Consider the following 16,247-nt stretch of genomic DNA (forward strand, 5'->3'; position numbering starts at 1 on the left):
CATGCACAGCGCCCACGGACTGGCACCGACATTAGCAGCTCCATGACATCACCACTGGTTCACTAATGGTTCTAAAGAACCGGCTACAATTGGTAGGAACCCACTTCTGAGCAAAACCCTTCCCCACATAGAGAATGAAGGGGCTGAGAGAGATCCCTTGTGGGCCTACAATCCCTAGTCCAAGATTGAAAGGGAGGAACCCTTATGTGGGGAAACAAGGGTCTTAAAGACCAGATTATCTACGGGACGGTCTTCTGCTTCACATATCCCAGTGGCTGGTCAGGTCCCACAGCGTCGGCCTTCTCCAGGTCCTGTCAGCTAAACAATGTCACCTGGCGGGGCCTAGGAGAAGAGTCCCACAGAGTCGGCCTTCTCCAGGTCCTGTCAGCTAAACAATGTCACCTGGCGGGGCCTAGGGGAAGAGCCTTTTCTGTGGCGGCCAAAGCTAGTCTATGGAATCAATTACCTCCAGAGATTCGTACCGTCCCCACCATCCCTGCCTTCCGTAACGCCTTAAAGATCCACCTCTGCCGACAGGCTTGGGGCCACTAAGTTTAACATCTAGCGCCAGCCGACAAATGAATTTATATATATGATTGGGTGAATGTGAGACTGGTTTTAAGAAATTGGGGTTTTAGGGTGTTTTTAGATTTAGATTTCTAGATGTACTTTATAAACAAACAAACAAACAAACAAACAAACAAACAAACGGGATTGTTAAAGGGGAAGACGTGTATGGAAGGGGATGGATATGACAAGAGCTCTTCAGTCTTCACAGCAAGAAGATTGGCACAAGCAACAAATAATTTATTCTTACAAACTCAGAATAAATTCAAATGATTTTATAAGGCGCAGAGGATCCAAAGCAGCAACAATGTTGTTTTAATGATTGATTCATGTAGATTTATTTCATGGGAAGTTAGAATATTGGGGGATACAGTAAAAAAATAGAATATTTAGTTATGCACAATATTTTGTTAAGTTATAAGAAACTTATAGGATACATAATGTCAAAAACAAAACATTTAATGAACAGTATTTTGCTCTAAGCACTAATATATTTTTTTAAAAAATCTGGTTTAAATTTTAAAGTGCAAAGATTTTTGAAGAGTAACAACGGAAAATTGATATTTTGAGTGGGAGGTTCATATTTATCATGGGAGATTCAATCCAAGACTCTCACGGTCAACTAATTGCTAACATAGTTAATATCAATAATGAATTTGTAAGATTTTTAGACACACACAATATCCCAGAATCTAACATGATGGTGTACATCTGAAGTACTGCTTTCTCAATACAAGATATTCAGTACCTAAACTTACCATATACAGAATCTGAGTGACGCCTTTCCAAAATTTAAAAAATGGATATCACCAACAAAATTATGTAAGCATAATAATCTGCTGAATTTCTAGGATGAAGTTTTCAGATTTTATTCCAGGCATCTCACCTCCATTTCTATTAATAACATGCCCAAATTATGACAAAGAACTATATACAACTAGGACTGCATACAATTGAAATCTTGAAAAAGGTCTTTACAAAATAAAATAAATTCTATGACAGCTTCAATATACTGCAAATTTAAAAAACTTATGACCAACAATTGGAAGAAAAGTCCCATAATTTGAGTGGCAGATCAACTGAATATTACCAAAAAAAAAAAAAGGAGAATTCCAAGGCAACTATCTCTTTTTGAAAAATGGTATTCCTCCCTCCCCATACAGAACCTAAGGATGTAATTATGAATCTGATTTTCTGAAATAGATTGTGGTGAAGACTAAAAGAAGTCTGGGACTTAGACCAGGGACGTCAAACTCAAGGCCCATGGGCCAAATCCAGCCTGTAGAGTGCTTAGATCTGGCTCACAGGACCACCCTGGAAACAGTGAAGGATTGGTGCCACGGTTCCTCTGGCAGGAGCTCAGGAAAGCCATGGGCAGTCCTCCCAAGCTCTGTTTTTGCTAGCAGAGGGTTGCAGGAAGCCGTTGCAGCTGAAAATGGAGCTTAGAGGTCTGTTTTTGCTGGCTACCACAGGTGTCCCCAACATGGGTGATGTCAAGCTGGCCACGCCCATCCCAGCCTCTCAAGGTCAAACATGACTCTGAGGCAACCCTCCATGAAATGACACCCTTGATTTAGAAGAACAATTTGATGGAATTGTTTGAGAGTCTGTATGACAGCATGAACATTTTTTAGCAGAATATATATAGGAATTACCTCTTAAACTTCACGTTGGTAGCACCAAGCTTCAATAACAATCTCACACATATTAGCAAGGCTATCAGTCCAAAGGAACATTCTTTGTTATTTATCTTAAACACATGTCTTACATAATTAATCAATAGATTCAGTTTTTGGCAAAGCTAGGTTTGCTACACAAATTTGGTGGCCAGATAAGAAATTAGAAAATAACTTATTAAGTTTATATATACTGTACTGTATATTTAAATATCTATTATATATTTCAATGGATAGGTGATAAAATAAGATCTTTTCTTGAAGGAAAAAATAATCTCTGATAAAATCAATTGTATGCCAAGCCAAAGTAGCGAATTATTATTTTACAAGGAATGGTGAAATTTCATTAATTACCGTATTTTTGGAGTATTAGAGCCACCATTTTCCCTCCTAAAAGAGGGTGGAAATGTCTGTGCATCTTACACACCGAATACAGCCATTTTTACTGTCCTGAAGCGCAGCCCCCCATGTCTAATTTTTGCAAAATACAACGGGCCATTTTTCACAAAAATGGACGTATTTTTGCCATTCCCCAGCGCCCAGGAGCTCCCTGCAGCTTTCCAGACTCTTTGCTAACCCCATTTTTTTTTTGTGAAAAACCGGGCAAAAATGGCCCATTTTTTTTGGCAAAAACAGCAGCATTTTTGCCATCCCTCAGCACCCAGGAGCTCCCCGCAGGCTTCCCAGACTCTTTGCCTACCCCATTTTTGCAGTGTGTTGTTGCCTTCCAATTACCCCATCTAGCATGACTGAAGGAGGAATTCTGGGAGCTGAAGTCCACTAGTCTTAAAGTTGGGTTAGGAGTGCAAGGGTCTTCAAACTTGGCAAGCTTAAGACTTGTGGACTTCAATTCCCATTCCTGAGCTAGCATGACTGGAGGAGGAATTTAGTGAGTTGAAGTCCACAAGTCTTAAAGCTGTCAAGTTTGAAGTAAAGTAAGTATGAAGTAAAAAGTGTACACAGTTGTAAAAAGTATACATATTTGTAAAATGTATTCTGCTATACTGGTATTTTATTAAGTAATATATTATTACACCATTTGGTTCAGAATACTTTTTTCCTTATTTTCCACCTCTAAAATCTAGGTGTGTCTTATACTCTGGTGCCTCTTATACTCCAAAAAATATTGTATATAAGAAATAGGAATTCTGGAAACAGTTTGTATCAAACAGTACAAGCATTTAAAAATTGATATTTTTTTTGGTAAAAAAATCGAATTAAAATATAATTAAACAAAGACAATCCTTTGATTGTAATGTATAATGCCCGATAGACTGAAAAACACTGATTATGCTTGCATTTCTATTATTTTAAAAGTGCAATCACAAATCTTGGGACAAATGTACAGTATATAGAGAAAAAAATACAGTATATTGTATGCGTGACAAATTTGTGAGATTCATTTCCCATCCACCGTAGCCAGAATGCAGTGACTACAAGTTAAAGAACACTGAAATTTGAAAATATCTGAATGGTTGTAAGTTTGCATACTCTTTACATACAATAAAGTTTGCAGACTTTAGTAACAATTACTGGAAATATTGTCTATCAGCAAGCACTAGTAAAGTGGGGCTAAAATGTCTGTACGGAATCAGTCACCTTAAAGTTTGAGATCTTGTCGGATTACCATTTTATAGCAGTACTGGGTACTTGAAGAATCTCAACTTCAAGGTTCTCAATTTAAGATAACTTCAGATTTATATTTGAGGGGGGGGGAGGGATAGTTTCTGGTTGCCATTCCAGCTCAAGGCACAATTTATAGTACAGCATTCAGAAATACTGGAAGATTGATCAAGTCATTTTCCATGGAGAGGAGGAGTCACCAGTCAGGATGGATTGTACTCGCTCGTCAGAGGCGTGGTCGAGTCAGATGACTATAAAAGCACTGGAACTGTCCACAGGCCCCAGTTTGTCTGACTCGGTTCCACAGAGCAAGATGAGGCATCACAAAACCAATCAACTTCTTCGTCAGAACCGGTCCTTCCTCCCCCAACGGCCTTTGAGCCCTCAGCCATCCAGCGGTGGATTGAGGCTGTGGTCCAGCGTAGCATCAGTTCCAGTCTTCACACCTTGGTGACTGCAGTGCCCGCCAGGGCATCTCAGGTACCCTCTGCCCCTCCTCCTCCTCAACCCCTCTCTTCCCATAGGTCTCCTCAAGACCACTTGGCCCAATTCCTCCGACGAAGATTCTAATGCTTTGGACAAGGAACATCTAGAGGAGGGTCCTATGGGCCTTTCAGATGATGAGGGGGCAACTCCTAATCAAACCATGTCTGCAGCCTTGTTCCCTGCTGACCTGTTTTCAACCATTCTCCTGAAGGCTTGGATGGCTGCGGGCCTCGTGGCTCCACCTGCGCAGGCCCAGCCCTCAGCTTCTCAGGTGGAATTGGCCTCCCAAATTCAGGATGATCCCTTCCCACCCCTCTCCTCCTTTTCTTCCCTACTAGGGAAGATGGTATCTAGCTTTTCCATAGTCTCCTGGGCCAGACTCCACTCCCAGGACCTCTAGTGGTGCCTCCTCGCATTCAAAAAGTCAGGCCAGGCCCATCTGGCAAGACAGATCGCTCTTTCCCCACAGGTAGGCCGATCCCTATTGTGGTGGAAATCCAATGCCATCGAAGAGGGAACGTACTACCGGGCCTCCCCAACGATAACAATCATGACCGACACCAGTCTATTGGGTTGGGAGGCAACAATCAGCAGACCCAAGGCCTCTGGAATCCAGGTCAGGCCTCCTGTTCCTGCAATTGGCTAGAATTACACATTTTTAGCGCTCAAGAGCTTCAACAACCTCATAGCGGGCCAGGATGTCCTCATCCGAACTGACAATATGGCCACAAAGGCTCACATCAACCGACAGGGGGACACCCGCTCCAAAACTCTCATGGCGGAGGCCAAGAAAATCGGCCTCTGGGCGGAGAAGCACCTGTCATCCCTCTGTTTAGAACACATCTCGAGCTCAGACAACATCCAGTCAGACACCCTCAGCAAAGCGACAGTGAATCAAATAGAGTGGAAACTGGACCTGACCATGTTCAGGGGGATTGCCAACAGATTTGGCAGGCCGCTAGTGGACCTTTTTGCCTCCCCGCACAACAATCAACTACCACGATTTGTCTCCCGCTTCCCCTCATGGAGAATCACAATGTCCTCCACTGCCCCTGGCCCAGGGGACTGCTATACACATTCCCCCACTACCAATCTTGCCCCAAGTCATACACAAAATCCTGGAGGAGCAAGCGGAGATATATCCTGATAGCTCCTTTCTGGTCCAGACAGCCCTGGTTTGCCAACTAAAAATCTTGTCGGCAGCGGAATCCTGGCAGTTGCCGGCGTCGCCTCATCTGCTTTCGCAGGGGCCTCTACTCCATCTGGACCTGGCTGGTGCCACTTGTCCGCCTGGCTTTTGAACGGCATGTCTTGAGGAGTCAAGACTATGACAACGACGTCAGACTATATTCACAAGGCACGAAGAGCATCCACCGAACGTATCTACTCTTCGACATGGCGAACCTTCTGTGCCTGGTGCAACTCACAAGACTCTGGCTCATATTCTCTTGGTTTCCAGATTCCTCAGAGGCATCACCAACGCCCACCCTCCTACATCATTTTCCTACATGGGACCTCCCCAAGGTGCTCCACTCCTTAACAGAGACTCCCTATGAGCCCTTGTGAGAGTCATCTCTTCGATACCTGTCCCTTTCTTATAGCTATTACCACTGCCAAGTGAATCTCTGAATTGGCAGCTCTATCGGTAAGAAGACCTGTGCTGTTTTCATCAAGAGAAAGTAAGGCGAAGGACTACATTGTTCCACTAATTCTTCATTCCACAGGGGTCAGGACAATATCTTACCAACCACATCAGCAGCATGGGCCACCCAGTGCCCTTTGGAGGAGCTATGCAGAGCGGCCACCTAGACCTCTCTACGCCCTTCATCCACCACTACAGAATTGACAAATTCACATCAGCGGAAGCAGCCTTCCGCCGCAGGGTCCTTCAAAGAGTAGTGGAACACACTGGTTAATCCCCTACAGGGACAAAAACTTTGGCATGTCCCATCCTGACTGGGTGACTCCTCCTCTCCACGGAGAATGAGCGTTGACTCACCTGATACGCTCTTTCTCATGGTAGAGGAGTCACCACTCAGGTCCCATCCTTCTATAAGGGAACCTGCCTCCTATCCTTTCTCCTGCCCTCTTGTCCTTCTTCCTCATAACTTGTTGCTTTAGTTTTGGGTTCAGGTTTTCAACCTCTTAGCCTCAGGTTGTGCTGTCCACTCCGAGTCAATGTTTCAGTTTTGTCAAAAAAAACTGGGGCCTGTGGGCAGTTCCAGTGCTTTTTATTTATTTATTTATTCATTCATTCATTCGATTTTTATGCCGCCCTTTTCCTTAGACTCAGGGCGGCTTGCAACATGTTAGCAATAGCACTTTTTAACAGATTGCCACAATATTATATTCATCTGACTCAACCACGCCTCTGACGAGCGAGTACAACCCATCCTGACTGGTGACTCCTCTACCATGAGAAAGAGTGTATCAGGTGAGTCAATGCTCATTTCAAACCAAGAATGACCAACGCACAAAATTCAAGTATTCAACATGTGTATCACTTTTTTTCTGCACAGGAATAGCTTTATTCCTCAGTTTATTCGGGGTACTAACAGGCATTCTGCTTTATAGTTTAAATGAATACAGGTACTCCTCGACTTGCAATAGTTCATTTAGTGACCGTTCAAAATTACAATGGCACTGAAAAATGTGGCTTAAGTTAGGACAATCACAGCATTCTCATAATCACGTGGTCTACATTTGGATGCTTGGCGGGTAATTCATTTAGGACGGTTGCAGTATGGCAACCGGGGACACGTGATCTCTTTTTGCAACCTTCCCACAAGCGAAATCAATGGGGAAGCGAGATTCATTTCACCGTTGTGTTACCAACGGAACAACTGTTCATTCGGGAACTATGGCAAGAAAAGTGGTAAAATGGAGTAAAACTCACTCCACAAATCTCTCACTTAGTAACATAAATTTGGGCTCAATTGTGGTCATAAATTGAAGGCTACCTGTACCAACGCACTTAAGAGGCCCTACTATTGTCTGGTGATTTTTGCCCATTCATAAGAACTGCCAGGATTAATAAGCTGCAGGTCCCATCAATGAGGCTATGCCAACTGGTTGAACTCCCAAACCGTGCCTTCTCTGTGGCTGGCCCTGCCTTTAGGAAAAAGGTTCCCCAAACTTTCTTGAACTTTAGGAAACAAAGACCCAACCTTTTCAACAGGATATGGGATGGGGTGACTTATGATTCAGCATAATGTACAGTGGTACCTCTACTTATGAACTTAATTCGTTCCATGACCTGGTTCTTAAGTAGAAAACTTTGTAAGAAGAAACAATTTTTTCCCATAGGAATCAATGTAAAAGCAAAAGCAATGTAAAAGCAAATAATGTGTGCAATTGGGGAAACCACAGGAAGGGTGGAGGCCCAGGAGATTCCTAGAGAGGCCCCCATAGAGGCTTCTCTCTGCCTTTTCCGGCCCTGTTTCCTCCCAGGAGATCCCTACAGAGGCCCCATGGAGGCTTCTCCCTGCCTTTTCCGGTTACAGTTTCAGAGGCTCGGGTTTGTAAGTGAAATGGTTCTTGAGAAGAGGCAAAAAAACCTTGAATGCCTGGTTCTTATCTAGAAAGGTTTGTAAGTAGAGGCGTTCTTAGGTAGAGGTACCACTGTATGTTGTTTGCATTGCTGGGAGATATACAGACATCCGTACTGTTGGCTAGGTTAGCCTATTTTGAATTGTTCTTTCCTAAATGCACACCTATTGGCTATTAAGATGATTAATCAACTGAGCACCTAAATCACAGGTGTGAAACTCAATAGCGTCATGTAGCATATTTTTTGCCTTTGCAGAGCTGGGGTGGGTATGGCCTGTGTGTGACACATCCAGACCATGAGCTGCCAATTTGACACCCCTGACCTTAATCAAATTCTGCTTGGTTGGCCTTGCATACACAAGGCAACTAACCATAAAAAGGAAACCTCACATTATAAATAATTACAAATGAATCAACAGCAGCTTTCAGTGAGTCTATTATATGGCTCAGGAGTTATTTGAGAGAGTTCTTCTCTGAATGGCCAATAGTGGGGTATCTTTACAGTGGCTCTTCAGCTACCTTTCATTTCTGGAGAAGTTTACAACAAAATAGGAGTCCTTCATTGTCAGGTCAGAAGACATTTAGGGTGTTAGCCATGAAAACACATACCTTAAATTGTGCCTGGAATGAGATACCAACTGTAGCAAGTCGTCCAATATGAGAATAATAGATTGGGTACTTGGTAGCAGCCTAGTTATTAGATTTTGCAACAAAATCTAATAGCAACTTCTAAGCATTCCTCAAGGATAGGCTCATATGCTGTGCAGCCGAGTAGTCAACTGATATAACTATGGTCACACCTCGTGCAGGAAATGTAAATTGTGCAATGCACTTTGCACTCTGCAATTCCAAACACGGATATCTCCAGATGTAACGTAAGTAGTCTTCATTTTTTGAAAAAAGTTTATTGAAGGCTGAAAATAATTAATTTCCAATGTTACAGTCCGTATTAAAAAAATGTTATTTCCCCCCCCCCTCCCTACTAGGATGTCAAAGCTTTCCAAATATTTTCTTTTCTAAATATTCAGTCTTTGCTTCCGTGGATGACAATCCCATGGAATTCCATTCATAGTGAGGGATCTGAAAGAAATATATGATTAAAATGAAAGTCCATTATTAAAATGTTATTTGTATTTCACCCCTCCCATTTTCCTCTAACGTATTATTTAAAGTTGATTGCTGCCTTCGGGCAAAATATTTATTTTAAGAAAAATGAGGCAGAAAATTCTGAAATGTTATTCAACTTTTACAAAACAGAGGGGGCACCATACCTGAACAACTTGATATCCAAGAATCTCCAAATGCCGTTTTTTCATGGCATTATATCCCTTGATGTGATTTGAATTTTTGCAGAAAGCTTCTGAATCAAGAAATTCCACAGCAATCCTGAATTAAATACAATTTCATATTTATTTTCATATAACGAACAACTCGTGATACGAACCTGGTGTTTAAGATTTTTTTGCCTCTTCTTCCGAACTATTTTCACCTTACGAACCCAAGCAGCTGCTGCTGGGATGAAGGGGTTTCTTTTCCCCCCTTTTTTGAAGAAAGAAAAGGGAGGGGTAGCTTGGAGGAGTAAACATTTCGCATGCTTGTAAAAGCACTAAAACGGTGTCTTTTGAAGAAAGAAAAGGGAGGGGCAGCTTGAAACGGTGTCTTTTGAAGAAAGAAAAGGGAGGGGTAGCTTGGAGGAGTAAACATTTCGCATGCTTGTAAAAGCACTAAAACGGTGTCTTTTGAAGAAAGAAAAGGGAGGGGTAGCTTGGAGGAGTAAACATTTCGCATGCTTGTAAAAGCACTAAAACGGTGTCTTTTGAAGAAAGAAAAGGGAGGGGCAGCTTGAAACGGTGTCTTTTGAAGAAAGAAAAGGGAGGGGTAGCTTGGAGGAGTAAACATTTCGCATGCTTGTAAAAGCACTAAAACGGTGTCTTTTGAAGAAAGAAAAGGGAGGGGTAGCTTGGAGGAGTAAACATTTCGCATGCTTGTAAAAGCACTAAAACGGTGTCTTTTGAAGAAAGAAAAGGGAGGGGTAGCTTGGAGGAATAAACATTTCGCATGCTTGTAAAAGCACTAAAACGGTGTCTTTTGAAGAAAGAAAAGGGAGGGGCAGCTTGAAACGGTGTCTTTTGAAGAAAGAAAAGGGAGGGGTAGCTTGGAGGAGTAAACATTTCGCATGCTTGTAAAAGCACTAAAACGGTGTCTTTTGAAGAAAGAAAAGGGAGGGGTAGCTTGGAGGAATAAACATTTCGCATGCTTGTAAAAGCACTAAAACGGTGTCTTTTGAAGAAAGAAAAGGGAGGGGCAGCTTGAAACGGTGTCTTTTGAAGAAAGAAAAGGGAGGGGTAGCTTGGAGGAGTAAACATTTCGCATGCTTGTAAAAGCACTAAAACGGTGTCTTTTGAAGAAAGAAAAGGGAGGGGTAGCTTGGAGGAGTAAACATTTCGCATGCTTGTAAAAGCACTAAAACGGTGTCTTTTGAAGAAAGAAAAGGGAGGGGCAGCTTGGAGGAGTAAACATTTCGCATGCTTGTAAAAGCACTAAAACGGTGTCTTTTGAAGAAAGAAAAGGGAGGGGCAGCTTGAAACGGTGTCTTTTGAAGAAAGAAAAGGGAGGGGTAGCTTGGAGGAGTAAACATTTCGCATGCTTGTAAAAGCACTAAAACGGTGTCTTTTGAAGAAAGAAAAGGGAGGGGTAGCTTGGAGGAGTAAACATTTCGCATGCTTGTAAAAGCACTAAAACGGTGTCTTTTGAAGAAAGAAAAGGGAGGGGTAGCTTGGAGGAGTAAACATTTCGCATGCTTGTAAAAGCACTAAAACGGTGTCTTTTGAAGAAAGAAAAGGGAGGGGCAGCTTGAAACGGTGTCTTTTGAAGAAAGAAAAGGGAGGGGTAGCTTGGAGGAGTAAACATTTCGCATGCTTGTAAAAGCACTAAAACGGTGTCTTTTGAAGAAAGAAAAGGGAGGGGCAGCTTGAAACGGTGTCTTTTGAAGAAAGAAAAGGGAGGGGCAGCTTAGAGGAGTAAACATTTTGCCCCCCTTGCCTTTCTTCCTTCCCACTCACCCTTTAGCCTAGCCTTGCTTCTTCCACCCGCCCCCTTTAGCTGCTCCTCCCTGCCCTCTGTTTGCCTCCCTTCTAAAGTTTGGGATTTTACTGAAGGATTTGCACATGGGAAAAATTGTTTCATCTTACGAACTTTTCACCTTACGAACCTCCTCCTGGAACCAATTAAGTTCGTATCATGAGGGGCCACTGTATGCTTTAATTCTAAAACCTAAATTATTTCTTGCCTGAAATTGTGGGTTGGTTACCTGCAACCCTCTGGCACTCGTTAAACAGAACACAAAATTGTTTTAGAATGGTCTTTATGGACCAATTGTTCAGAAGATACCTATATTACTTTTTGTACTTTCACCAGCAAGTAGTTTATTTTTATTTCACATATAAAACTCACTAGACTAGTACATCATTTTGTAATATTCAATTCTGCTCTGAATTTTATGTAAGTACTAGACCTATGGTATCTGTTCAGAGTATGTACGTTTTCTTTCGATTGTATTCCAATTTTATTTAAATGATATTACCGTATTTTTCACACTATAGGATGCACCGGACTATAAGATGCGCATTAGCTTTACAGGAGGAAATGAAGAAATAAATAAATCTGCCTCTTCCTCTGCCTCCCACCATCCATCTGGTATTCATCTGGCTAGTGTCCTTGCAGCAAACAACCTGCAAGCATGATATCACCGCCCCAGCATGTGGCCGATGAGGGCTCTGCTCTGTTGCGCCCACCACTGGTCAGCTGAGCTGAGCTGCCGCCATCGCCAGGGAATGCTGGAGCTTTCAATGCCAAGCAATTGATCGGTAGTTAGATCAGGCTCCTGTAGCACCACCAATCAGCTGTTCTAGGCAGTGGGGATCGCCGCCACTGCCATTCACTGCCATCTAGAACAGGTGATCGGGAAGCATTCTGGGAGACTGAACCAACAGCCAATCGGATGCTCAGCAGTGAAGGCTCAAACGTTTCCTGGTGACGGTGAACGGCAGCAGTGGTGATAGGTGGCAGTGGTGAATGCCCTCCCCCCACTGCAATATTCGCTCTATGAGATGCACAGACATTTCCACCCACTTGTTGGGGGAGGAAACATACCTCTTATAATGCAAAAAATATGGTACTTATTATGCTATGTGTTCTCTTGATCAACAAAGAGCTCTGCCAGCCTTACTAGTTGCTGGTTTGCTTCCAGGTTCAGTTCCAAGTGCTGATAAGTGCACTGTGCAAAGTAGGGCCCGGAGGAAGGAGTTCCTCTCTCTGAAATTTGCCCAGCTGGGTTTCAGATTTGGCATCAGCCTCGACCCCAGGGAAGTGGGGGAGGAATGGCTATTATAGCCAGGGAGAGCCTTTGTCTGCGTAGACTCGTTGCTCCAGAGATTGCAGGCTGAGTCCCTCCTAGTGAAGTTGGACTTAGGGGTTCAGGTGGGCTTGTTGCTCACGTACCTGCTTCCCAGCTGCATGTCAAAAGCCCTACCTGTGCTGCCCGAGGAGGTAGTCGGGCTGGCGGTGGGGTTCCCCAGACTTATTGTCTTGGGGGACTTTAACCTACCGTCCCTCGGCGAAACCTCTGGGCTAGCGCAGGAGTTCATGGCCACCATGACAGCCATGGACCTGACTCAAGTAGTACAGGCTCCGACTCATGAGGGGGGGGGGCATGCACCTGACATGGTATTCCTCTTTGAGCAACTGAGCAATGGTCTGAGACTAAGGGGCTTAGAAGTGTTGCCTTTTCTATTGCGGCTTGACCTCCTGCCTCCGATCCTTCCCCGCGAGGAGGCGGAACCGACTAGGTGGTTCCACCCCAGATGCCTGATGGACCCAGAGGGCTTTCAGAAGGCGCTTGGGGTTATTCCATATGTACTCGTCCACAGTTTGGCAGAGTCTCTTGCTGAGGCCTGGAACAAGGCTGCAACAGACGCTCTTGACCAGATTGTGCCATTGCGTCCTCTCTGCGGCACTAGACCCCGTAGAGCTCCATGGTTCAACGAGGAGCTCCAGGAGTTGAAACGCCAGAAGAGATGTCTAGAGAAGTGATGGAGGAAGAGTAAGTCCAAATCCGATCGAACACTTGTAAGAGCTCATATTAAGACTTACAAAGTGGCGCTCAAGGCGGCAAGATGTGCGTATCATGCCGCCTTGATTGCATCAGTGGAATCTCGCCCGGCCGCTCTGTTTAGGGTGACTCGCTCCCTTCTTAACCAGGGGGGAGTTGGGGAGCCCTTGCAGAGTAGTGCCAAGGATTTTAACACATTTTTCGCTGATAAAGTCGCTCGGATCCAGGCAGACCTTAACTCCGATTGGATAACAGAGTCGACTGGGGCCCGTACTTGTCCATCTGTCTGGGAAGAGTTTGATCTGGTGATACCTGATGAAGTGGACAAAAAAAATGCCACCTGCTTAATTAAGATCTCTGTTCTTATTACCACTTGACTGAACTCGCAAATACAATGTCTCAACACCTACTCAGAGGACGGCTTGGAATTGAAAATCTAGTGAAAACCCTTATCTTCTTGCATTACCGTAACATAAAAAAATACATGGTCACCTCTGAAATCCTGGTGGCAGCCCTTTCTTTCCACAGGCATGACCAGCTTCTGCACAACCTATGTTGTCTAAATTAGGAACGACAACATGTTGGTTTATATGCGGCACAGGTTTCTGGTTTTTGTCAATCATAAATTCAAAATCTGAAAGACAAGAATGGCTATCAGCAATTTGAAGATGAAATCATACCCAATAATATTTGCAAGTAGGCATTACTTCTGCATCACCAGAATAGTATAAAGTGGGACTATGCAGTGTTCGGGTTTGAAGGCAATGAGGTGCTTCAGAGCATTTGAGGGCATGAATGAAAAAGAGCAGCGGTGAAGGCACCAGGCTAGAAGTCAGGAGTCTGAGAGTTCTAATCCCACCTTAGACAAGAAAAATGGCTGGATGACCTTGAGCTAGATACTCGCTCTTAGCTCTAATCATCTCACAGGGTTGTTGCTGTTGTGGGGAAAATAGGAGGAGGAAGGAGTATTATGTGTTTGCCACCTTGAGTTACAAAAATAATAAGGTGGGGAAATTGAACAAATAAACAAACTAACAAATGTGGCAGCTGCCTGGAACTTTTAGGTTTAGCTAATATACAGCTGCAAAAATTTGACATATGCCAAAGAATTGCTCTGAAGAGAAAAACGTGCATAGCCTTCAAATCAAGAATGTCATGCTCCTACAAGATCATAGATTAGAAGAAACTCTCAAGGTTTGGGTAAAACAAAACAAGTGTTATACTCTTGTTTTTGAAACAACCCACCAATTCTATAGTAGTAAGAAGTAAGTACAGAACTTCTGGCATAATGGCTTCTTCCTAGGATTTCTCCAAGAAGTATATATATCTGCTGTTGCAATAGACTGGATGAATTAATCTCTAGAGGAAAAAAAAGACAGCAAAGAAAACAAACACCAAGTTACAGAGTATCCAGGGGGAAAGCATTTTGAAATTCCCTGATATTTCCCCGACATTTCCCTCTAACTTGCGATCTAGTTAAGGCACAGTCGTAGATGACATCATACCAAATGGCTAAGCCGTGGAGAAATATCGGTAGCCGAGGAAGCAAGTTGTTGCCACAGTTATGCTCATTTTTGCTCGACTCTGCCAGGCAGCACGATCCATGGTTGTTGTTTTTTACATTATTTTTCCCTGGCTTTTAAACATTTTAATACAGTTTGGTTTTCCCCCTGATTAATTTTTGGTTTTTTTCACGAATTCCCTGATAATTCCCTGATATTTCCTAAACGCTGATTTCTCTGATAATTCCCTGATTTCCCCATTTTTCAGGTTTGCTGGACACCCTGAAGTTAGAAATTCAGAGGGCAAAACAAAGCTCCCCCCCCCCCCAAAATCTATTATTCCATTAATACAAAATGATCAGAGGCTTCCCACCATCTTTGCCTATTTTTTTTTAAAGTTCACATTTCTCCAAAGGAAGCAGATCAAACATGAGAAAGGAGATCTTTAACTTCATAGCAGGCAAAGTTTCTAATTTTGCCATATCCAAGGAGTAACAAATCCAATTTTATTTTAAAAAAATAAACTGATTTAAAGGAATTGTAGCCTTGATGATGTTTAATGCTACTAAGCGGTCCAAAAGTATAAATATTCACTTTTTTCCTTCAGCTGTTCACAGAAGCGTTTATGAAACCACGGAATCTGAAGCTCGGGGCACTCCAAACACACAGCTCGATTCAGCTCCATCAACTGGAAGATGGACTTTCTTGCTAATTTCCATGGTAGAACTGTTTTTTTTAAAAAATCCAGAAGAAATAAGCACAACAAGGCAATGTTTAGAATATAAACTGTGCTAACCACGAATTAAAAAAAGAAAGGCAGCTATTTTTTTAGGGAAAAAAAGATCACAAATGACATTACTTATTTCAGTGTGATAGCTACATACAGGTGTCATTGAAGAATGCATAAATTAACAACTGGCACTTCTTTTTAAGAATAAGAAACATGCTAAGATTAAAACAAGACCAATTTCTGAAAGTTAAATTCAGGGAATACTGAATCCATACAATTTTGTTTTACTTCACTTCAGCTTCTGAAGAAGATTCTTGATGGCATCCCTTCTATGGAGGCAGCTACACTTAAATAAATGTAGCAAAAGTAAACAGCATTATACTGATTTTTATTATTTGGTTGTTTATTATTTGGTTGTTTTTGTTAGAATGCAGTCATGGAATTTTTGTGTCAATAAACATGGTGGAAACGTAAAGGTAAAATATATAAAATGACTGTCAGCTTAAAGTTCTTCCTGTGTTACAGGATCATTTTTCAAGTAAGAACATTGTTGAAATGCAACCTATTTTCTAATATATAGATATAAAAGATTTATTTGAAAAAAAAACCCTGTAAACAGAAAAACTGTAGGTGAAATGTACACTTCAGTGAAAACAATGCAGGTCCAACCACTATAAAAATCCACCCAACTTTAATTGCAGAAACTATAGTGGCCATTATATGAAAAAATGGGGTATCCGCAGACTAACAACATAATATTTTTTTAAAGGCTTAAATAAAAACAGGAGTAGAAATTGCCCATAGAGGAAAATTTTTAAGTTTAAAAGTTATTTACTATCTGTTGTACATACTCCTGGGCAGTTGGAGGATGATGAAGAAATTGAGGACTCTGATACAGATAGTGTTTATGAATTAGTGGTGGGCCCGGGGTTACAGAACAGGTGGGAGGCCAGCTACAGGATGTGGCTATGAGTCCAGAATCTAGCGAGGAAGAATCAGACGTT

At 42.5% G+C, this 16,247-nt stretch overlaps 1 protein-coding gene across 1 annotated transcript in view; it reads right to left on the reverse strand.

The window, feature by feature from the left end:
* Positions 1-8,872: 8,872 nt before the first annotated feature.
* FASTKD1 (FAST kinase domains 1) overlaps positions 8,873-16,247 on the reverse strand; it is a 33,832-nt gene continuing 26,457 nt past the window's right edge. Inside the window, exons 11-15 of the mRNA XM_070731705.1 lie at positions 15,108-15,239; positions 14,257-14,370; positions 13,504-13,645; positions 9,173-9,287; positions 8,873-8,981 (exon numbers count right to left, since the gene is read on the reverse strand). Of these exons, the coding sequence (XP_070587806.1) occupies positions 8,892-8,981; positions 9,173-9,287; positions 13,504-13,645; positions 14,257-14,370; positions 15,108-15,239 (593 nt within the window). The 3' untranslated portion in view covers positions 8,873-8,891. The remainder of the gene's footprint in view (positions 8,982-9,172; positions 9,288-13,503; positions 13,646-14,256; positions 14,371-15,107; positions 15,240-16,247) is intronic.

This window comes from Erythrolamprus reginae, chromosome 1, assembly GCF_031021105.1.
Source record: "Erythrolamprus reginae isolate rEryReg1 chromosome 1, rEryReg1.hap1, whole genome shotgun sequence".
NCBI classification, from domain to species: domain Eukaryota; kingdom Metazoa; phylum Chordata; class Lepidosauria; order Squamata; family Dipsadidae; genus Erythrolamprus; species Erythrolamprus reginae.